This window comes from Prenolepis imparis, unplaced genomic scaffold (genome assembly GCF_030444845.1).
Source record: "Prenolepis imparis isolate NDT839.2.m4 unplaced genomic scaffold, iyPreImpa1.0 SCAF_2, whole genome shotgun sequence".
Lineage (NCBI taxonomy): Eukaryota > Metazoa > Arthropoda > Insecta > Hymenoptera > Formicidae > Prenolepis > Prenolepis imparis.
In genome coordinates, this window is record NW_028141160.1 from 17925287 (window position 1) to 17950278 (window position 24992).

A 24992-nucleotide genomic window follows, 5' to 3' on the forward strand; every position below is an offset into this window, starting at 1 on the left:
ACTAAAAAAACACTTATTGACATTTCGTATATCGAAACGTCTATCATTTTGATTCAGCTTCTTATTTGAGAGAAAATTGTCTCGCATTCCGACAATCTGATAAATTTAAAACACTCTGTATAATAAAAAATTCCATGTACGATTTTATCGAAGAATAATGATCCCAACAAAACAGTATAATAATTTTGCTAACATAATTTATTGAAATATTAAGCTCTTCTCCCTCCCCCCCCCTCTCTCACTCTTTCTTTTTCTCTCTTTTTTCCCTCTCGCTTTTTTCCTTTCTCAACGGAACATAAATCTCTATAGGAGCGCTTTATAGAATCTCTCTATACAAAACTCCGGCTGCCATACTTAAAACATACTTGTTCTCTCGCTATTACCGTAGTTAATTCTTCAATCCTCTCAAAAGATGCTTGATGATGTAGAATGAAAGGATCGTTCGAAAAGCAAGCTATAGTAAGCATAATAACGGCAAACCAATTCTATGTAAGAATATTGTTAACATAACAGGAAGAAGCTTGTATCAAATTTTCCAAAATATCAAAGTTTAATTTTTCGTAAATTTACAAAATTTTTAAGAAATAGATTTTTTAAGTGATATTATAATTCAACTTTTCTTCTAGACTATTGGCATCTATGAAACATATATATGTATATTCGTTCTGAAAAATTATATAATATTTCTAAGAAATAAGTTTCAGCTTTCGCGAAATATTTGTTGTTTATTAAATTTCAATAAGTTTATAAAATTGAAAAAATTATATAACACATCGATCTTAAAGTCAGATATGACACTAGAAACATTATATAATACAAGTAAAAAGAGTTATATTGAGATAAAAAAATAAATATTAATATATAAAATTCAATATCCGGGATATGTGCAGTCATCATTTTTTTTTATTTTTAGCTTTTTTCTTTAATCTCCAAACACAGATTTTGCGCGGAGAGAGTGACCTTCGTTACTTTTGTTAGGTATCCAGGACGAATCAGAACTCGCGCTAACAGGCTGCTATTGACACATATCCTGCTCTACAATTGCATCCAAAACTAATTAGTACCTCGTCTGCTAAAGCCACGAGACCGTAACCTATCCCCTTTCTCCTCGTCCTTCTCGTCGTTTGCATTGATATATGCATGTCTCCAATTCTGTATCAGAGAGGAAGAGAGAGAGAGAGAGAGCACTAGACATATGTAGATCTCTCTTTGTCAAGCCGATACAATTAAATACTGCGTCGAAAGCTGACGATTCTCATAACGCCTTTCTTCGTAACGTGTCGCTTCTAATTAACGCTCATCAGTTGAAATTCCGGTTAGCGGAAATTCGCGACACATGCGCGAGATTTTTCAGTATTTCGCGTATTGAATTTTCGAGCAATGCGTTTCGTTCGCAGAAAGAATCAAATTGCACTGCGCAATTTATACGAGTGAACGCAGAAAAAGATCGTAACTTCGTTATCATTTAATTACCACATCTCTATTCCAATAAATTTTCTTTATCCAAAGATTAAAATTCATTCTACCACTCGGAGAGAAAGAAAGAAATATTTTTCTTCATATAAAATTTCATATATTTAGATCATTACAAATAATCTAAATAATTAGAGCGTTTAATTAAAAACTCATGCAAAAAAAGTCTTGAAAAGCACAATAGGAGAAATTTTCAATAAAATACTCGATGTGATGTTATTTATTGTGATCGTGTAATTATGTCACAGAAATGTAATAAAATGCGGGTTGATACGCCGAATACGTAGAATAAAACGATTCGAAAAATTCCCTTTTTGCTGCAAATGGTCATATTTTGTTCCACGCTTGTCCCCACGATTGATAGAGTAAATTAAATATTGACAGTCGTCAAAATGCAACGGCAGAAATCCTGACATAGTCGATCACTTCTAATTAAGACCTGCCTAGTGATCGTTTTGTTGACAAAAATCGATTAATGACAGTTCTCAATTTAAATCGTCACGCGTGCTTCATTTGCAAAGTAATTATTTGTACGGCCAATTTGTTGACCTTTACTCAAAAAAAGTAATTATCCATTTATTGAATGTAATTACGATTGTACTGAAAAATATATACAACTTACTACTCAGAAATAATTCGTGTCTCAATGAATTTATTAAGAAGAAATAATTTATTTCTTCTCATAAAAAAATATGAAAGCTGTTCACATGTCTATGCATTTTATACATATACGATAATATAATTCAGAAGTATTTTATGCAAGAAAAAGCTTTTTTTCTTTTTTCGTTATACTACGGATCATGCACATATCCAAAGAATAGCGGTTCTCTTTTCCTTGTTTCAATTTATGTAAAAACAGTATTGTAAACTCGAACCAGTCAGCATTTCCTCCCTCGGTCTCTCTATCCTTCTTCTTTCCTTTCCCATAAAAATTCATGCATTGGTAAGTCAAGCGTACGTTTTGCGCCGATAAAATTCCGAATCGTTCGTGACTCGCGCAACGTCGAGCTGAATCTACGATAATCGCGATCCCCTTTCTAGAGACTGATCGAATTTCCGAAACGTTTCTATCACTACTCTTGCTTACGGCTCCATTAAGTCACCGGTACAACGATGGCAGGAAATCGTACGCGGCGTCGTAGGAATCGAATTTCGGAAAGCCATCGAAACTCTCGCGTACACAATTGTCTCTCACGATAATCGATAACACGAACGGCGAATGGCACACGTGTCGAGTTCGAGATTTTTCTGAAAAGCACAATGGTAACTCCCTTATTTCGCGATTTGCATCATTCATGACGCCTCTATATAATCTTGCCCTTGCGCGAAAAAAACTCGTCGCGATTTGTATTATCCTAAAAAATCACAGTAAAACTGACTGAATTTTTTTGGCTCCCAAGAATTTTACAAGAGAGAGAGAGAGAGATTGAGAGTAAAATCTTTCTTTTAACCATACAAACAATATTTATAAATTGTAAATATATTTATATTTATATATTTCTAAATTGTAAATATTCCAAAAAAAGAAAAACGAGCGTATTTTGATTAATATGCACAATATTGTATATAAAGAGAGATATGTATATATTGTTAAGAAATAATTGCAATTACTAGTTTTTATATTTATTTTAGTTATATCGAGCACTCCATTTCTCCCTAATTCGATTTCGCACTGTTCTGTCCGTCACACATCCAAGTTAATTGCAACACAATTTAGCTGGAATTAATATTGATCTCTCTCGTACACCCTAACTACAACGTACAAATATGACACAATTTGATAAAATATATTAATTTCCTTCGTCAAATTGATGATGATAATATAGTATCTAATAAGTAGTAATGCATTGTCAAAAGTAGTAACCTATATGTGCGCATACATGTTTCATCGTCAAATTCATCGAGAAAATTGAAGAGTCGCACAATGAAACAAGTAGAACGTGAAAAATCCGGGGAACAAAGTAACAATGGAGTCACGTACCTTTTAAACGATCCACCCATTACTTTTACGGAAACTCCGAAGCCTCAGTTTGAAGTTTCGATCGAGTTCATTCAAGTGCAAAAAATCTGTCTCATACAGGATGTTTCTAAAGCGTTTGGCCAAACTTTACTAACGTACACTGATCGTATAATGATAAAAAAATACGAAAAAATATAATCTATTCGAAATATACATTTCTTATCGCGTTATTATAATATATAAATAATATATTTTTATTACAAATATATATATATATATATTTTTTAAGCCTTTGTTTTCATATAAATATAGCTCTCCTTCCGTGTTAATCAGACAATCATAACACTTGAGTACAAGCGAAGTGGATGCATCCACGTATGAACAGACCCTAACAAAACGGAATAATAGCTCTGAACATTAAGTGACTGCCGATAGCGTATGCTAAAGTGTACCGGCCTATAACTGCGATATAATGTAGGGGAACGTCGATATGAGAGATGCGAGAGTTCATGAAGGGCGCGAAAGAATGACAGGGTCACGAGTCTCTATAAAATATTCATAGGATTCCGCGTTGGAAAATTGGCGTGTGAGGGACACACAAGTGACAGAGGGCCGTGTTTGTATTCTATGTTGTTCTAATCATGGCGCTAATATCCTGCAGCGAGAACAATGCATAATGCATATCGGACACATGTAAGCGAGCGAGAAGCGAGTACTTTGAGATAAATAGATCACCATGTGGCTTAGTGTAAACGTAAATTGCATTTTCTCTAGGTTTGAAAAAACGACCAATCTCACGGTACGTGGCTTCAATTACGGCCTTTGAATAAACAAAAGAGTTTTGCATCAATCGAGCGAAATATTAAAAGAAAAGAATATTTCTACAAGATTACTTAAGTGTACATACAATATTTCAATTCTTTTAAATGATTTCAAAAAATTTTCAAAAAATATATTTAATTTTTTTAATAAAAACTAACAAAAAATATCAAAGATAAACGTTAATGAAAAAATTTTGAATAACTAATAAAATGTTATTGTAAGAAACGATATGTGTAAATTACGTTTTTAGAATTTAAATAAAAAGATAGAATTTTCAATCTCACGATGAGAAAAATGAGCAAAAAAGCTACGGGTATACAAATAAAATTCATAAAAAGAAATATAGTTCGGTACTTTAGTTGATCGAAAGTTGATCGACCAATAAATTCATTTTATTGGTCGCACGCGCGAGAAGCATACTCGCGAAAGGCAAAATCTATCTGCACACGCGTTTGATCGGATTTACAGGCACGACATTTGGATTTGCCATGAATGGTTACACGACCACCAGTTGATAAATCATCGACTAAACGTTGGAAAATGGAAATCTAACAAAATTGCCTGTGATAAGTAACGACGGGATTAAAGAGGCTGAGAATAAAAGTGTTACAAGCAAAAAATTTGACCTTTGAAGGGGAGAACGGAGTTCATCATTTTAATCAATAAGAAAACGCTATAGCAGAGACATATGACAAAAAAATAGCTTTTATTAATAATTGATATTACTTATTATTTGTAATTAAAAAAAAATATTTTATCGAATAAAATTATACGGAAACTTTAATTGCACTTTTACTCGATATTGTAAGCATGAATGATTGTGAGAACGAAAACTCGTTGCTCTCTCAAATAAATTAATCTAAAGTCTGGGGGATAAAGTCATGAGGTAAATAAATAAGGATATTTCTGCCTCGAGCTAATCTAAGGCTACATAATAGCCGATATAATCTATATATATTTCGCGATTTACCACTTACATATTTATAACTACTCTTTTCCAACATCGATTTAATGAAATTCCTACGTTGTACAATCGCGATGCACTGCCGCGATCGATAGCCCCGCTTTAAAAGCGTACCGTGAAATATAACCATTTAACGTTACTGCGAACGTTGCCTTCTTCTCTCTTGCAATATGCAAAAATCTTGCGACCAAAATCTATTTGACTTGGAAATATCGTATGTTAATTTTAAAATCGCCGCTTCACGACTCGAATAGTTAGTTTGCGCTTTCAGACATCGTAAAGCTCGGAAGTCTAGTCTAGACAACAGATATTCTTAGATTACGATCCTTTCTCTCATAGAGAGATTAAATTATTTTCCAGTCGAAGAAAGATAATTTGTGAAGTCTATGCTAGCATTACATATGCCAAAGTATAATGCATTATTTTGCATACACATAACTGCATTTACCATATCATACGTATAAAGTAGATATCACCCGAGAATTTATACGAACTGAGCTATACGATTTTAATGAACGTTCGTTCTCTATTTCTCGAGCTGACTGTATAATTGAGTCTAACTAATTATTAAGTCAAAATACACACATATATGGAAGAAAGTCTTTCTACAGACCTTTTTCCTTTCTCTTTCTCTTTTTCTTTATTTTTTATTTCAATTTTATATACGAATATACGTCGAAAACGAAAGGTTGATGAGGGCCAACTCAAAGGAAGAAGAGACTGCTTTGCGAGCTCGTTCGTGCGCTTTATGCGTACGCGGCCCTGTCGGCAATGCGTTTATAACGTATTCGTATACCCCGAAGACCGCCGTAATTGCAACGCGCCACGTCGGAGGAGAGCGATCGGTGAGCGGAGCTGCATACCGCACCTGCATACATACGTAATTCTGGGACACGAGAGCGCCGAATGGCATAAGCCGCAGAGAGAAGCCGCAGACCGCGAAAATATGTCAGTGCCGATAATGAGCTTACGTCCTCTGCCTACGTCCCGCGGCTCAACATAATTTCCCAAACTCGATGGATAACAGGAGGATACCGAGCCGATGTTATCTAATAGACTGATGATTGATATTCATCAACGCACTCAAAGGGATCACAGTCTAATTAATGCCATCGTCGCCTAACTACCTCGATGTGCATCTGCCCATTTGGCGTAATAATTTACACCGCGCTTGCGGTGTGAAACCAAGTTAATTGATCAATTGCAATTATACGTATATATACTGAGAATGTGTGTGTGTGTGTGTGTGAGTACATATATATTATATATGTATATATATTGATTTTATTAATTATGAAATAAATTGTTTATCCAAAAGGGAAGACAAGATAATGATAATAAATGTTTATTCAACATTTAAATTCTTCTAAGATTGATAATCTTATTGAGATAATATTAAAAATTAATTTACAATATTTATTTCAAAAACTGAAATATTTATTTATTATTTTTTTTTTTTTATTATAACGTCGCATATAACTACATCGTTTTTGAAATCATGTGTATTTTATTCTGTATTAAAAGATTAAAAAAGCGCACGTGCATACATATATAGGAAAAAATCCTTATTTAAATTTAAATTTTTATTTCACTGCGTCAGATAATTAGAGCAATATCAAAATAAAATGACTTTCAATAATTTCAAGCTTTCTATCTTAAAATCACAGTTACTTTATTTACTCGAACATATTCCAGAGAGTGCTGTTAGTCATGACGTTTGTCCAGGATAAATACAAGGGAAGAAATATTAAAAAAGTCACGACCATTTATAACGCGGGCGATTTAAGTATTTCTCGTCTTTCTTCTCATTCCGTCGCCTTTGTAATTATACGATAGTCTTTTTCCTGAGCTTTTTATAAAGTTTTACATTTCAAGAACAACGTTGATAGCTGCGTACACGGATAAAGTTTCTAAAAGAATACTGGTGTAGAGATTACATGTCGAGTAACCTGTTCTGTTCCCGCAACAAAACTCTTGAAAGACTTAGTGAAATTCGTGATGTGTATAGATACTTGCAGTCCGATGCAAATATAATGACTATACCGTGCAAAATGAGAACTCGAAGCGCTCGCTCGAACGAACAGAATAAGCTAATGGCACCTATAACTCGGATAATTCGAGTAAAATAATAGCTATCAACTTAAAGTATCATGGTTGCATTAACCGCCAAGTTAAAAAAAAAACAAATAATTCTAATAGTCATAAATACTTAAGAGGGAATAATACGATCATAGGATATACCGAGTGTGTGGTATATAAAAACTTTCGTAATATTAATTCTCTGATTTAGTTGATTCAAATTCCTGTTTTTGATAAATCGATATTTTTTAAATAAAATTTAAAAGAGAATAAAAAATATAATATTTATAACATATATATTTTTATCTCAATAAAAAAGTATCATTATACAATATTTCTCTTAAAAAATATTACTGTTTTAAAAAATATAAATAAATAATGGAGAATATACAAGTATTTGTGTGATACGCATTGCAATTTAACTTTAGCAATCGTGCTGCAATAAATTTGTTTAAAAAATATTTACTTACGCAAAATTTCATATAGGTTTTAACAGAAGTCCTACTTTTGAAAGAATTGGTTCGTATCACAGATTTTACAAAATAACATTTGCTTTTCTATAAAAAATAACGGAATATTAATACTAGTAGAAAATATATTAAAACGAAATAAGATCGTGTTGCTTTCGTATATGAATTTCGTGATTTTTTTAAATGTAATTTTCTCGTTCTTAATACCACAAAGTGCGTTCAAGGTTTCCGCTACTATTTCTTTTTTCGCATCAATCTCTTGTTCTTTCTCGCAACAAAGTCAACGAAAGAAAGGATCGAAAAATGGAATAAACTTTATTACATTTTGCTCGCATCAATCGATCGTGCACGGTACATTTGATAGCCGCAATAAGTCCACTTTGATGCTCGCGATCGTTATTGCGTAAAAGACGCATTGAACACTCGTAAAATTGAGCACTGACAGTATTTTATTGCTATTACGTGTCATTTTATTATGTCGAAACAAATGTATCCTATAATCGATTTTATATTACGAGATGAATCAAATTTAATAATGTCGCTGTAATTTGACTTCTCGAGAGAGAAAGGCGAGAACTTGTTAAGGTTAATTAATTTCATTTTAAAGTGTATGTGTAACATTCGCTACATCATTTATCAATGCGTTTCAGCACGAAATTCATCAAAATACATAGCGGATCATCATAAATATCAATTCTATAAAATTGAAATATTATTGAAATGCCAAATGAAAATGAAGCGATATATGTCGAATTAATTAAAACAGAAGACCTAATAAATCTATGAAATTGAAGTAAAATTTTCACTAAAACTTGATTTTTACAAATAAATAATTTTATAGAGAAACATATATTCAATATAAATATAATGCACACATATACTTTTAATAATCTCGTCTGTTCCTTCTGATTTATTAAAGTTTTGTTTGAAAATAAAGCGACTTTAAAAACATTGATCTTGTTGTTAGATAAGAATATTAATCTTTTATATTCTAGTCTGTAAAAATATCAAAGCTAAATCAAATATTCGAATTATATTAGATATGCTTGAATCTAAAATCCAAATATGTCTTACTGGGATTGGATTGTATAATTATCCGCGCTCATTATCTCGGTTACTGTTATAGATGGTCCATAACGAGACTAATATCTTCGAGAAACACAAGACGACAAGATTTATTTGCTCCGAAACATCTGGAGCAGTGACTAGTCGCTAGAATTTCTATATCAAATCTGTTGATAAATTTCTTCTTCTATTCTTTATGTTTCAAATATATCAATTTTTCAATTATATATATATAATTATAATTATAGATAATTAATTGCATTAATTAATAATAATAATAATTATATACATAATATCATTAGTATATATACATTAATATATATGTATATATACGATATATATATATATATATATATATATATATATATATATATATACACGTACACACACCATATACATATGTACATGTCACAGATATAATTTTTAGATAAAATCCAATAGTTTTATAACGCAGATTGATTTTTTTATGATTGGTAATCAATTAAGTTAATATTGAAGATTTTTAGATATAAAAAAGTATTTTACCTCATATTTCTATTTTTTCTTTTTATATCGGAAAAAAATAAGCAAAGCATAGGGAACGTATTCCCCCATCTTGTTTATCCATGATAACTGCGTCCCTATACGATTCTACGGACAAACTTTTTTCATATTTTCGGATATCGCATAACACATTACACTCCAGCATTACTACAGAGATATCATTTGTTATGGGGAGAGGAAAAAAGGCATTAGTAGTATCGAGAGACGTGATGCGATTAAGCAATTAATCGTACGTTGTCTGTTTGTACGCGAGCGGCAAATTAACGACTTCAATTTTGTCGGTCGTGTTTGGGAAAGCTGCGTAGGAATTTTCGGGCATTATTATGTAAATCGTTATGCTGATGCTAGCAGAAATCGGTTAACGGCCGAAAAGGTAGGGTCTAATAACGAGATTTTCAACACACGTAGGATGTCGCGCGACATTACAACCCCATTAGCGAAATTTATTATTTCGTGTGCTCCTGAATAAATACACGGTCGTATCCATAAACAAAAATGACTAATACATTTTATGAGATATATAATTTTATCTATCTAGGGGGAAATCACGGAAGTAAAGCTTTCCTACAACATCTCAGAAATGTGTTAAATTAAAGTGAATTCTTCTCTGTGTACGAAATTTTGCATATCAAAGAAATACATAATAAAATACTTTCCAAATACCGATAAGAAATAATGAGAAATAATAGAATATTTTATTATTTATCTTAAAAGACAGATAATAAATGATGATTTTCTATATTGTTTTTAGGGAAAAATTGTTTCTACAATTCACAAATATCAATATGCAATATATATTCATTTTCTACCGATTCTGGAACATTCGGAAGCAATCTGATAACAAAACTTTTACGTCATAAGCGGTGATGGATTTCTTCGTATAAAGTAGGTATATGCGCAAAATTTTTTTAGAAACAAATTCCTATCGGATTTTGTAATCATCTATATAAAATGTTCCAAGTTTGAAACGGAATCGATTTTTAAAAAAAATTGCGGAAACGAATTCTGTAAGGATTTGCTTTCGTTTCTTTTGTGTGTTCAATTCAATATTTGAACAAATCCGCGTTACGGGTGATCGAGAAAACCTCTAATCGAGTTTCCTTGCACATTTCTATCTCTAGTATTCTCGAATATCACATAAAAGATGTCACTATTTCCACAGCAATCACCCAACGATAAATTTTTTTTATATCATATAAAGATTAATTTACATTAGTGTGTGATAGCTAGATGTGACAAAATAAATTTTTACTATTGTAAAAATTTTAAACTTTTAATCATAAATATTTATTATAAATCTATATGATTCCAAGGAATAAAAATTATATTTGTAATTATTCAATGTTATAACTTTATAAACTTTTTTAAAAGAAGTTATAATATTTTAAATTCGATTAATACTTTTGACAATTATCAGTTGATTTTTGTCAAAAACTATTAATCACGGATTAAGATATTATAACATATTATTTAAAAGATATTACGATTTTAATATTTTCAACATATTATATACCCCCATTACCGCTATATAGAAATGTTATAAAATAATATAAAATAGACAATTTCTCACTCACCGAGACGTACAATAGCAGAGTTGTAGTACACAGCACATTGATCTGAAAACAAAATATTCAAATTATGTATATACATATGTGTGTGTCGAATATCTCATAAATTGACATAAATAATGCAATTTAGAAAAAATATTTTTATTTTGCGTACCTCACAGTTGCCCCGTTGTCGCCCGATGCCTCCCCAGGCCTCCTCCTCCTCTCTTGGTCGACCGTCATTGTTCCTTCGTAGCACTCACGACACTCGCGAAAATACGAATAATTATCCGACAATTATCCGATACTTTACACGGCATTCCCGACATGCGAAACTTTACACGGCACTCCCGACGCGCGACACTTTACACGGCACTCCCGACACGACGCGTGAATCGCACTGTGTATCGCAATGCTACCTGTAACAAATAAAATACATGCATATATTAGAATATTAAAATAATCTTATTATTTCGCATTATAGCATACACAATATAAATATAAATATGTAAGCTAGAATGTTTAATTAGCAAATTTTCGCTTTATTAATATTTTTTGACAGAAATCAGCTGATTAAAGCGTTAATTTGCAAATTAATTTTTAAAATAATATGTTATAAAAATTAAAATAACAATGTGTTTTAAATAATATGTTATAATACTTTAAACTCGATTAATATTTTTGAGTTATCAGGTGATTTCTGTCAAAAAATATTAATCGAGAATAAGATATTATAACATATTATTTACAACATATTACTATTTTAATTTTTTAACATATTATTATTTTAAAATTTATTAGCAAATTAACGCTTTAATCAGCTAATTTCTGTGAAAAAATATTAATCGAGTTTAAATAAACTTTTTATCATTTTTTTAACATAAAATCGAAGAATCGCGCGCGCGCGTAACCTTGTTCTAATTTAAAAATATATATAAATATATGTCTAAATTAAAAATATATGTCGACGTCATTAATGTACGCGGAATACGCGCTACGTAAGCGAAATTTAACAGATAATGCATATAGAAATGCAGGAGAATCCCGAGAAACGCTAATGATGTGAATAATTATCCTAATAGCTTGAAGAGAGCTGTAGATTCTCGTTTCAGCGATTAAGATAGGTAGATCGCGCAATTAATTCATCTCACTGGGTTTACTTGAGTTTAATCAATTTGAAAAAGAAGAAACAAAGCATGTAATTCGCGAAAAATTCGTAATACGTATAAACACAATTAATTACGCCAAAATTTCAATTATTTTAATCTCAGTCTTGCTTTTTTATTTCTCTGTTACAGGATCAAAATTCAAACGATCAACTGAAACAGAAGATATAAATGAGAAGAAGACGTAAAAGTTGCTGATTACGCAAAGCGCATATTACCACATAATGGTATCGTTTACTTGAGTCTTTCTTTAATTTTGAACTTGCACTATTCTTTGTTGTTTCAGTTATGTCATAAGCTTGATACACCCTATCATTAATTATATATATCTAAAAGATCCAAGCAATTTATTATACATCAATCAATTATTTATTTATAACGATAATGATATATTAAATCGAATACTTGAAAACGAAATTGAGTGCGTTATGTTGATTTCCGCTTTTATTCTCAATAGCTCAGAGAGAATCTCAACTTGTTGAAAGCATAAGTACACGATGCTAACAGAACGTAACAACCGAAAACCGTGTCGACGAGAGGGAGAAACGCGAGGAGGGTTTAGCGTAATGAATATATTTCTCGGCGCGTAAAGCCACGTGCAGCAGCCGTCAAATTCATTAAACGGGACGAGAAGAGTCACAGACGTGCGTCATTCGCGCGTTTACAGGTCTGATGCGCGCTCTTTACGAACTTTTCCGCATATAAAAAGCTTCCAGGCCGCAATTGCGCGTGGTTGACGGGCTGAATTTCCGCGGCGGTTAACGAGCTTCACGATTAAGGCCTTATTTCATAAAACAGAGCCGGGGAGCTGTCGTCGGCACCGACGTGTTTAGCGACGTTTTAATCCCGAGGGAGATTTCCGCGGGGGAGATCGAATAAGAGAGGAGAAAAAGAAGGTCACCTGCGACTTTTGGAAGGACTCGGAAATTGTACAAGGGAGAAAGGGAGAAACAGAAAAAAAAAATGAGAGAGAAGAAAAGGATAGTCGACCACCATACCGGGATAAATCGCGTAGAAAAAAAGAGCGAGATACGTGCGTTCCCTTCTTTTCTCTTCGTAATCTCTTCACGACGCAGGATGCAGGATGAATTTACGGTCGCATCGCGCACACGTTGCACTTTCTTTTCTCATCGCGCGATTGTAAATACCGTCGCATCGACCGGTGAAATTTCATTATATTACGCGTCATTAATATCAGCTCTGGATCGCGCACGATAAGATTAAACCCGTGTCCACATAAATTATCATTGAAAGAAAATGTATGTTTGTGTAAGTCGAATCAATTGGAAGGATTCGCTCGATAACAATTTGATCGCTGAAACATTATCGCTACGTCATTTAATTACTTATAAAAATTATGTATTTTCGAATATAATTAATTTGTATTCGCGTAAATTTTTTTTTATGAGAATTAAATGCACACGATTTACATTAATCGCGGAAATTTTTAATTGCTAATGATAATCATTGAGGCAATTCGACTTTATTCATCAATGAATTAAAATATTAAATTATATATTTGTATTGTTTAATTAATTAGCTCTCTAAAATAAGTACAAACAATTAATTACAGAAATTTTGCTGATAATGATGAGTGCTGAGGCAACATTGTTATAAAATAAAATATATATATACATATATACAAAAAATATATACATTATATATAGTCATTAAAAAAAACAATATCTACAATAATATTTATTAAAATTGACGTGTATTTTTACATAACTGAAATCAACTGAATTGTTTATCAATAATTTCTCATCCAAAGTTTAATAGTTTAAATAAATCAATCGTACAATGGTTTCATCAACAGAAAGGATTTTATCAATAATCGTGAATGCTATAGAGCAATATCTTTCTGTATATTATTATGCCACTGCAATTAATTATAATTAAAATCGTTAATTAACAGTTACGTTCTTCTATATTAAAAAGTAAAGAGAATTAAAAAACGGAGAAGTAAAATAAATTGAGATAATGCGATAACAGAAGGTTAAAGTTAAACAGCAAACATTGGTCGACAACTACATAGAAAAATATTCTTGAGATTGAAATTTAATATATACGACACACGCCGGCGGCGAGTCTCGTTTCATTATCACAATGTATTTCATAGAACGTCATGTATTCATTTTCCATGTTCGTTTGCCATAAAAAAGAAATGTAAAAAATATCTGCGTAGGATATATCACGGCCATATACGTTTATACATTTCCGCCTAAATGAATAGAATTTCGTAATATTTCTGAATGTTAATTTTCGTGGGCAGCTTTATTTTGCACAAAAATATATGAAATATGATTTTATTCATACTTATTTTTATTAGAGAGTTTGATTACAATTTTACATTAACAATTGAATTTTATATATATATTTAATTCACTGTAATATAATTTTTATGCTTACTGTGCATGTGTGTATGACTTTAAAGAAATTATTGAGATTTTCTATTTCTATTCTATATACCTATATGTATAACTAATATATCGGATGTCTTATAAAATATGAAAGCTATAGCTTCAATAAAACTTATTATTGCGAACGGAATATTTCAATTAGCCCGAGGCATCCCGATAGTAACAATGTTTACTCCAATTTCCGATCCGTTTGGTAGTCCCAAATGGCGTTACACCGAGTTTTCCTTCCTCGCGATTCGATTTTGCCGATGAAATCTTGGCGCGTATAAATAAAAAATAACAGAACGACGATTTTTCTTTTTCAACAGGAGTTTTAATTCGAGTCGCGGTTTGGGCGGACAACCGCAATTTTTCCTGAGGAAGATGCAAGATCCCCCGAGATCGCAGCGTAAACGGGGTAAGTGAATGGAGAAGTCGACGACGGGCGACGTCGTCGGGCGAAAAAACGTGATCGTCTCGGAGCGACGTCAATCGCGGTTGATCGATCCCGATCAAGAGCCGCTATCATCACCGACTCGTTCCTGACCGCGGGGTCTAGGTCAGGAACCGCGCCGCGAGGAATTAAATTAGTATCCTCCGGACGAAGGAGAAGAGCGCCGGGTGAGGTAACTATATTGAATTGCAAGAAGGAGAAGACTTGAATCGATCTTCTCCCGGGTGTGATGCCTTCCTGAAGCAGCATCGTTCTCGCGCTCGTGCTCGAGATCAACACCGGTGCGACCAAACGATTCGGAGAACATGGCCGATCTCGAGAGGATCAGGCTGGTGGTGCTCGGCGGCGCCGGGGTCGGCAAAAGTGCCATTATACGCCGATTGCTCGGCCAAGGTTTCACCGAACGATACCGGCCCACCGTGGAGGATCTGTACTCCCGGGAGTGCGTCCTCGGCACCCTGACTCTCAAGGTCGATCTCTTGGATACCGCGGGTAAGACAAGCCTTCTCTCTCGCTATCCGTTTTTCTTTACTCCAATCATTGCATATGAAATGTCGACTTTCAGATCATTTTCGAGAGAGAAAAATATGTGTAATTATTTTTAAAAAGTATTAATATATTTAACGTTTTTCTTAAATAAAAACCATTTTCATAATTTTCAGTCACAAATAGAAAATTAAGTTAATCGTTAACATTTTGCAGAAGTTTAAACATATATTTCTTTCTTTAACGTGATGTTTCGAACTTTAACGTGATATGTGATATCGTATATAGTTGATTATCAAAAGATATTTACTTATATGAAAGTAAACTAAAACTGAGATTTTTCAAAATGTATGTATTATTTTACATACTTTACATATGTAATATACGCAAATATTTAAATAATATTTCAATATATTTTAAATATATATTATTTCAAATATTTATATATTGAAATTATACTTGAAATATAATTTTAATATATATACATATATTAAAATTTATATTATTATTATTATCGTTTAAATAATTATATGATTCTTTACGTGGTTATTCTATTAATTTTATTACTTTTTGAAAAAACGATTTTTGGAGTTATAAAAACTTTAACAGTAAAATATAATAAGTCTACAATATAAATTATTTCTATATTTTGCTAAAAGCCATAATTTCTTGTGTGAAATACTTGGTCTTATCATCAATCTATAATACAATATGATGAAAAAGATTGCGTGCTATGTGTACATATTCTCAAAGATGAACACTCAATACTACTTTGACTTAAAAAACGAAGGAAACTTCAATCTCGTAAGAATCGCACATAAAATAAGAATAACTCAATAGCGCGTAACATACATATGTATATATACACGGAAAATATCCTTGATCCAATCGGAATTGCATTTCCTCGGTGACTTTTTAGCTAGAGAGCAACGAGTATCGGAAAAAGCTGAGAGATAAACGCGTCATGTATACGCATCATATCTAGAGTGAGTATCAATATACAGCGAAAATTCAACAAGAGTAACAATATGACGACAGATTTCCAATGATGTGGAAAAATATTATGGTATAAATAATAGTCAATTTCAATACGTTCATCGAATAGAAAGAATCAGAAATCAAGTTATGAATGAGGGATTATTTTGTAGAGGAATTTTTCTAGAGACCTATCCTGTATGTAACACGAGAACAATCTTTCGACCTTGTATAGATCGGCTGATCTTTCATTTTTATAACAGGTGACCTGCAGTTTCCCGCGATGAGACGGTTGAGCATAGCCACCGCCCACGCATTTTTACTCGTGTACGCGACAACGTCATTACCGAGCTTCGAGTGCGTGAAACGTTGTTTCGAAGAAGTGAGAGAACAACGACCCGATTTTCAGGTGTGGCATTATTAAGCGAATTCATTCGCACGCGATCCATAATCTTGTATCACATATTCATGTAACATACTTGCGATCTAGACAAGATTTTCTGCATTCTAAATTTCAAGTAGCATAAATTGCGTTTTGCTTCGCTCTTTTAAAAATTTATATCTGCATAATAATATATTTAAAATTAATGGGAAAAAATAAGCTTTTTTTCATTTAAAAAAAAAGATTGCCTTTCGTAAATAAGATAAGAACTATAGGACGTAATTGTTTTTTGACAGGAAGTACCGATAGTCGTCGCCGGAAATAAGCTTGACCTAGCACCGGCACGAAGGGAAGTACCCATTGAAGATGTAAGCGAGTGGCTGTTTTGCGAATTGCCCAAGTTACGCGCTAAAGTGATGGAATGCTCGGCAAAGGACGATTACAATATTAAGGATATATTCAGGTGTTTCGTCACACTTTCCAGAATTGTGCCGAAAAATCCTACCGGTGAGGCCGACGAATCGGGACTCAGGAGGAGATGTTCCGCATATGGATCTCGCAGGTATTGTAACACTAATATTATTATTTTCTCTTAATGAGATTAATCTTTTTGTATTTTTATATAATAAATATATATTGAATATGTGAGCTTCGCTTCAAGGACAGACTTTTTGAAAAATTAGAAATTAATTTTTTTTTACAGAAAAAAACAGTTATCGAATTATAAGGCATAACTGTACGAAAATAGAAATAATGACTTGCAAATTTGATTTTAAGAATAGATAATATAATCTCTTAGTTTTCGTTTAATCTCAAGTAGACTTCATTCCGACAAATTTAAGGCTTAACTCTTACCGAGATACTTAATATTAAAGATTAAGAAAATTTCTTCGTGTTACGATATTCTGTATATTTAAAAAAACGACTAGTAAAATTAAATGCAGCGGTTCGTCCTAATGTTTTACTTGTTCAAGAATCGATTACACATTATACATTACTTGGCATTATTGTGATGATTCAGTAAATTTTCCGTATCGTACCCATCACAGATAGGACCGTAATCTCGAAAGACAGCGATCCCTAAGTCGAGCTTACTTAACCCAGATTGTTGATGCAAACAGGCTTAAGATGAAGATTGCATCCTACGTGAAACTCAATGAAAACTGAGAATTGCAAGAGACACGTTTTGGGTTAAATGTACGATAAGAATATAAAATCAGAAGCCTGTCAACTTCACTTAATAATAAACGTGGATTATGAAATTCTTTTTCTTCTCTTTATACAGTTGAAGATGATAATAGGAAAAGAAAGAGATAAAGAACAGAAAAAATACGGATAATAATGATAACTATTATCAGGATTAATTTATGAAATTTACCTATTAACTTTAATTATAATAAACTATTTTCATGATTTATAATAATAATTATTAGATTTATGAAATAATTTTTAAAAATATGTACAATTAAACGTTTAGTTTAATTGTTAAGATTTAATTGTTAAATTAAATTGGTAAAATAAATGTTACATCTGGATCACATACGTTCCATTGACATATAAAACATGTTTCGCGAATAGCTTCGAGAAGTCGTACATTCAGTGCCCGGCATCGTCAAAAATAAAAAAAATAAAAAAAACCCGCTAAACTTCTACATATATACGTGCTAGTAAGATTGCGTCGCGGTTTTTTAAACAATAACATATAAGGAGACTGAAAATTTCAGTCAATGCGTGATCTCTCAAACGTCTCTCATTCGCAAATCCACCATTTAATCGCGATTCGTTACTGACATTAACATAACTGATATTAATAAAAGATTTACTATGCATTTCCACGTCACCAATTGCTATTGTCGAAGCATATCGAATGTAAACATAATTATATTCGTTCAATATCGCTTACAATTTATTTCGGATTGTCAACAGATTACGTTACGTTTTACGGTTGGAAAATATTCGCGATCTCTCGTATCTCTCGTATATTATTATATTGATATTCGATAACTTGCATCACTTATATCATTCGATTCTTTTTATTCATCGCTGTACATTGTGTTACTTTCTTATACAGCTCTACTACGAATTATATGCACATGTGTGGCATATTTTTGTGGCAGATTCTCTTCTCTTGTGAAAGACACTGCGTATCTTTTTGAAAAAAATGTCTTTTTAATTAAACAAACTAATTTTACTAAATACTGAATATCTCTTCTTTAGTCTATATCCCGAAAAGTGCTTCAATTTTAATAAAGAACTATAAAATTTTTATTCTGTTCTACGTTTTTCAATATATCGTAATTTTTAATTTATAGAATTTATATATAAATTAATTATAATAAAATGTAATATAAAGAGTGTGCTAAAAACTTATCTAATTTTTTAAAAGTCTTAAATAATATTTATTACTTTTCTTTATTTTGCTCTAAATATAAAAATTCTTAAAATCTTTTTTTGGGAAAGTTTACTTGTCGAGTTGACTTGACAGCAATCTTCCTCCGGGACGATATAAATTCTTATTATCAAAGAATTACCGATCCTTTATTTATAAATTAAATTACGAATGTAACCGCGGCGAAGTAATAACTGGAAATTAGGATAGTGTCGAGGGAGTTGTTTTAATCAAAGGAACAACAGTAATTTCAGCCGTATCTAATTTACACCTATTATTATTTTATCGCGATGGAAGGTCCGGCAGTCCTGGCGGCAGGACCAACAGCGCGGGTCCCGGCGCAAATCCTCAACAAGTAGTCGCAGCTCAGGGCTCCAGCGTCGTCGCTGTCACCGAGGAAGTGAAGAGTAAGCCGCGTAGTCGCAGCCTGATCAGGCGCGCCTCGAGAAAGACGAAACAACAAATCAGGGACGCCCATTCCGACGATTGCAACATCTCCTAAAGCCCGATCATCCTTAATAAGGATCGATGAGGAAATGAATCTCGTCGCGGACTAGAAAACCGGAACCAGATCCCGATTATTGCGATGGGAAACGCGACGTTTTCGAGTCATTTGATCAAGTAAACGTAAGTGCATTAAACGTAAGACTCGAGATTATGCTGGCAATATTTGCAAGAAAGCGACTTGCAGCGAGTAAAATCTTTTCACGGCTGTTAAACGACGCGGATCAGCATTTACTTACATTTGCTTATTCCGCGTTGATTCATGGGATTTTGAAAGCACAAGAGAAGTAAACGCGATAAGCCGATGAAGTGACTATAGTTCTAGAACAAGTCTAGCTCGAGAAGATCGGAAAGGTATACATATACCGTCGACTTCGTACATATACCGTAGAATATGTATCAGAAAATGTGTGTCGATGACAGGAATAGTATTATTATTAAATTCTGAGTTTCAGATTCCAGGCTTTTTTTAACAAATATTAAATTTGCCCAAATATTAAATATTCAATGTAATTTTTTTACTTAAATAATAATAAGCTTTAATATTTAAATCGTATTGTAATTAAGTAAAATATTAAATTTTCGTTGAAGAAAAAAGATAAATGCAATTATATATAAAAAAAATCTGTAATCGATATACACTTTTTTAGAATATCCTATATATATACATTAATGATGTGAACGTGAAATTGATGTTTAATGACGGATATATAATTTTTTCAACGAATAAATAAACTCTTATATTTCTTGATGTAAATATTTTTGATTATTCTAATTAAAAAAGACTATCATATATTAAAATATCATATTTTTATGTGGCACAAAAGGAGGAATTTTTAACAATTAAATAACACTATATATCTTGCAATTATTTTTACAGTGTTCTCAGAGCATCCCAAAATATATGATACAAAGAAGGCAATATAAAATTATTGCATATAGAAAAGTTTGTTTAATATAAGACACACGCTGAATGTTTATATTCACACACACAACATGTATAAAATAGACATATCATTTTCTTTCTTTAATCTAAGTACTTCCTAGAAATTTTAAAAAATTCTACTGAATATGCTAATTGGTCGCATAAGAATTTAAAAGCGTTGTCTTAACTTCGGAAAATGCAAACGCTCGTAAAGTGCGAGATTCATTCGGAAAAGTAAGATTATAAGAGAAAAAAAAAAACAAAATAAGAACATATGAAATAACAAAAGCATTATAGTATTGAAGAAATATTATGAAAGTAGAAACACTTTATACGAAAAGATCAAAAGAAGTTCTTACGAATTTTGAGTATCTATGATGAGGCTTTTTAAAAAAATATAGCCTTTCTTATAGTTACTTAAGATAAGAAAACGAGATATTTTTAACATGTTCTCGATATTCTGTTTGAAGTTGCAATAAACAATTGGCAAAACATTGACGATCATTATCTAAAATAATTATCAACAAAAATGTTTAATAATATCTGGCAAAATTTAAATCAATTTAAATGTCAATTAGGCATAGTTTTGCAACACGCGTTATGTTTAAACATGTACGTACACTTTACGACTATTTAAAATATTCAGAGACTTTTAAAACTTTTTATCTCACACGATACACGTAATTGTTATGTAAATATCAATTTTATTTATGTCATAAGAAATTTCAGATACGCGTCATACGCGAGTAAAACTAACGTGTAAAGAGAAAATCGTTTGCAAGATCATTACAAGATCATTGCATAATCGCGTCGAAGCACAAAAAAAGTATCTCTTTCTGCTACCTCTTTAATTAAACTTTGTTATCAGATATGTGAATTTCTCTTTAAATACTTATAATAACGACCAACTACTGCAAACTTTTATATTATATATTGTCATTATAAGAACACGTTTTTTGAAGCTTATCTGATTCCCTAATTCTTCTATATATGCAACAACATTACAGTCAAGTCCTGTTTAACAAAAATTTCACTGGAATTTTTTTAACCATTTTTCGATATTTAAATTTCTAAATATTTAAACGTTACATATCTAATATTCAATTTAAGATTTTGTTAAAATAATATTCATGTGTGATAGAATATTAAAAAATAATTAATCTTTTAAAATCGCTTTATCCAAATCAACTTTTACATTTAGATAAAAAATAGACATAAAAAGTGAAAGTGATGATAGTTCTGAGATATTCTGTATAACACATTTAATTTTGAGTAAATCTTCTTATTGAGTTTCTATTTGACTTAAAATTTTTTTCTAACAATTTGAAAGGTTACGATATGTATTAATTTTATTCTGTATACCGAGTGCATAATAATCAATGTGAATGGTTCGCAATCGTTGGAATATCATGTTAATATCATGTTAATATCCGGAAAGTATACTGTACACGCGCCCGCGCGCGATATATTGTATATATTTAGGAATTATATATTCGTAAACATTTAAAAGAACCATTAGAATTTTCCAATGACACGTACCTACGGGAAATATATCGAAGCACATTATTTTAGATATCCGGATCTAGATAGGGTGCTGACTATAATGTAGTTAGGGACGAATCGATAGAAACGATTCTCCTCCTTGTTCTATATATATGTATGTACATTTCTCTCTTAATGAATCTTTATATAGCTGTTATTACAATTATTATTACTGCTGTTATTACAACATTATTATTATGCTCTAAATTATTAAATTATTTTATTTATTATTAGACGTGTTTTATATACGTTTTATTTTTTCTCAAACTTTTTCTTTATTTAGAATTAAAATAGTATTATATTATATAGGAAATATATATATATATATATATATATAATTTATATTTATCATTAATATCATTATTTTTATTAAAAATAATTTTAAAATATTTATCCGAAAAGACAATAACTAAGAAAAATATTAAATCAATAAAATATTAATTATCAAAAGTTATGCCTGCGTAAAAAAATATAATTATTATAATATTCCCAAATTAATATAACTGAATTGAGTCCAAAAAATGTTGACATAGAATTATTTGCAATATGCGAGAATTTATTTTTTGTAAAATCAAAAATACATTTTACCTCAAAATAAATCAAAATAGATAGTGCAAATAAATATTAAAGAAAATATTTTATATATATAATTATGAAATAAGAAAGAATCTATTTAAATTATATAAGATAGAACAAGGAAGAGACTCATATGCCATCGTAACTGAACCGATGCACAAAAGGGATTGAAAGAAATATTACAATCTGAAACAGTTACATAGTACTCAAGTACGCGAAATATCTTGACATTTAAAAAAATGTATAATATAACTTTATATAATTAAGTAAATAGTCATAAAATTAGGCTAGTAAGATATGGGAATATCTTACGCGACACTTGAAATTTCGCATGAAATATTCGCATATATATTTGAGAATTATGTCGTGTAGTTGTTACAATTTCGTTAATTTGCGGTTGTACATGAGGAATGTATTCCTCAAAATAATTTAAAAACTTATAAAATTGTTTCAATACATGTGATTTTTTGCATCATGAAAATGGAGATATGCTTGAATATTTTGCGGATTAAGTTTATGCGATAATATATTGTATATAAAATGCTTATAGATAAAAATTAAAATATTGCAGTAAGAAGCTCAGATGTAATATTTAAACAAAACTCGTATTTTATGGATGAAAATATCAAGCTTTTTGCTGACGACAAAATATGAATTGACTTAATTTGATATATGTATATTGCAAAATAAATTAGAGAGAGGCTAATATTTGCAAAGAAAATTTATGTACGCCAATATCATACTATAGTGTTTTTATAATAATAATTGCAGAGATTAAACTTTCAAGTATGAAATACTTAAAGCAATAGCTCACGTGTGTATATCCTTATATATATATATATATATATATATATATATATATCGGGAATAAAGAAACTCTTTACAAAATTGTGTGACTAAAATAATTAAAATAATAAACAACTTTGCAATATTGCCAATTGTTAGTATAAATGTAAAAATAGTGAATATTGCCATTATAATAAGATCTTTGCAAAATAATGATCATAATACCAAATTACATATTACTATTCATTTTTAGATCTATATATCAATTATTAAGCTGTTTATTATTTTAATTTTGTCGACAATATTTATAATTATATTATTAATTATATTATTAATTATATTATTGGAGTAATTCATGCTTGAAAGTTTAAACTATCTAAAAGATATGAGCAAAAAGCAAATTGTTTGGATTTAAATGAAGATTATTAATTAAGACGATGATTGATAAAGACGCAAGTTAAAAAAAGGATCAATCGCCGCTCTGTTAAGTAACGCGACTAGATTACGAATATTAATAACCGTCCTATTAAGATATTTTTCGCGCGACCAAGAGGAAATTATAAAGGTGAAAGGTATGTTCAGCGAAGTGAACTGAAATCGCGAGATGTTCTGCGGTGAGTTCACTAATGAAAAAAGGTTATAAAAATATGCTTAACAAATATTCCGCGAACGTTTCGCGCGAATGTATGCGTGAAATTTTGTATTTTGACATTTTAATGCGAGAAAGCAATGTACTACTTCTATTAGTTTTATTCTCTTTGTGCATGTAATGTTTATCGTCGATAAACGTGCAACATCTAAGAAAAAAAAAATACAACTAATTTCTCAAATCAGCCAAAATATTGTTAGAGATTTCACACATATATATACATACATATATGTATACACATATACATGAGAGTTAATTAGTTTAGACATTTGTATTATAGTTGTAACAGACATTCTGAAAGAAAATATTCTGAAATTCTAAATAAAATATCAGTTATATTTTTTAAACATAACTGATATATTATACCTCGTATAATATATCAGAATTTAAATATAACTTATACTATGAGTAATGCAAAATTTAATTAAAATTATAATTAAGAGGCAGATTCGTGTTACCCAATACTATGTTCGCCCAATATAATTACACATACAATTAAATTTTGTGTACAACTAAATTTTCTAGTTTCTTTGTTTTAATTATATATATATATATTATACATATTTATTAATATTTAAACGTTGAAGAATATATATATATATATATATATATATATATATGTATATGTATATATGTATATGTATATTATTGCGTTCAGAAAATAAAAAAAACACTATTTATTCCTTCAGAAAATTTCTTAAAAATAATTAAATAAACTAAAAGAAAAAAATATAGTATGAAAAATATGATTTCGTGGAAAAATAATAAAATTAAAAAAGCATTGAGATATTAGATATAAAATCTAAATAGATTTCTAGAATTTAAATAATTCGAGA

The 24992-nt window shown here is 30.8% G+C and overlaps 2 protein-coding genes across 3 annotated transcripts in view; one reads left to right on the forward strand and one right to left on the reverse strand.

The window, feature by feature from the left end:
• The window catches only part of LOC145932456 (GTP-binding protein Di-Ras2), an 84158-nt gene extending 63287 nt beyond the window's left edge, over window positions 1–20871 (forward strand). Inside the window, exons 3-7 of one of the 2 annotated variants that reach the window (XM_083031412.1) lie at window positions 12222–12316; window positions 14818–15434; window positions 16667–16812; window positions 17082–17347; window positions 19472–20871. In XM_083031412.1, coding sequence (XP_082887538.1) covers window positions 15248–15434; window positions 16667–16812; window positions 17082–17347; window positions 19472–19676 — 804 coding nt within the window. In that variant the 5' untranslated portion in view covers window positions 12222–12316; window positions 14818–15247 and the 3' untranslated portion in view covers window positions 19677–20871. The remainder of the gene's footprint in view (window positions 1–12221; window positions 12317–14817; window positions 15435–16666; window positions 16813–17081; window positions 17348–19471) is intronic. The other variant, XM_083031413.1, reaches the window with a different exon arrangement.
• The window catches only part of LOC145932930 (uncharacterized), a 143995-nt gene that overhangs the window by 118079 nt on the left and 924 nt on the right, over window positions 1–24992 (reverse strand). Inside the window, exons 2-3 of the mRNA XM_083032156.1 lie at window positions 11099–11342; window positions 10951–10992 (exon numbers count right to left, since the gene is read on the reverse strand). Coding sequence (XP_082888282.1) covers window positions 10951–10992; window positions 11099–11166 — 110 coding nt within the window. The 5' untranslated portion in view covers window positions 11167–11342. The remainder of the gene's footprint in view (window positions 1–10950; window positions 10993–11098; window positions 11343–24992) is intronic.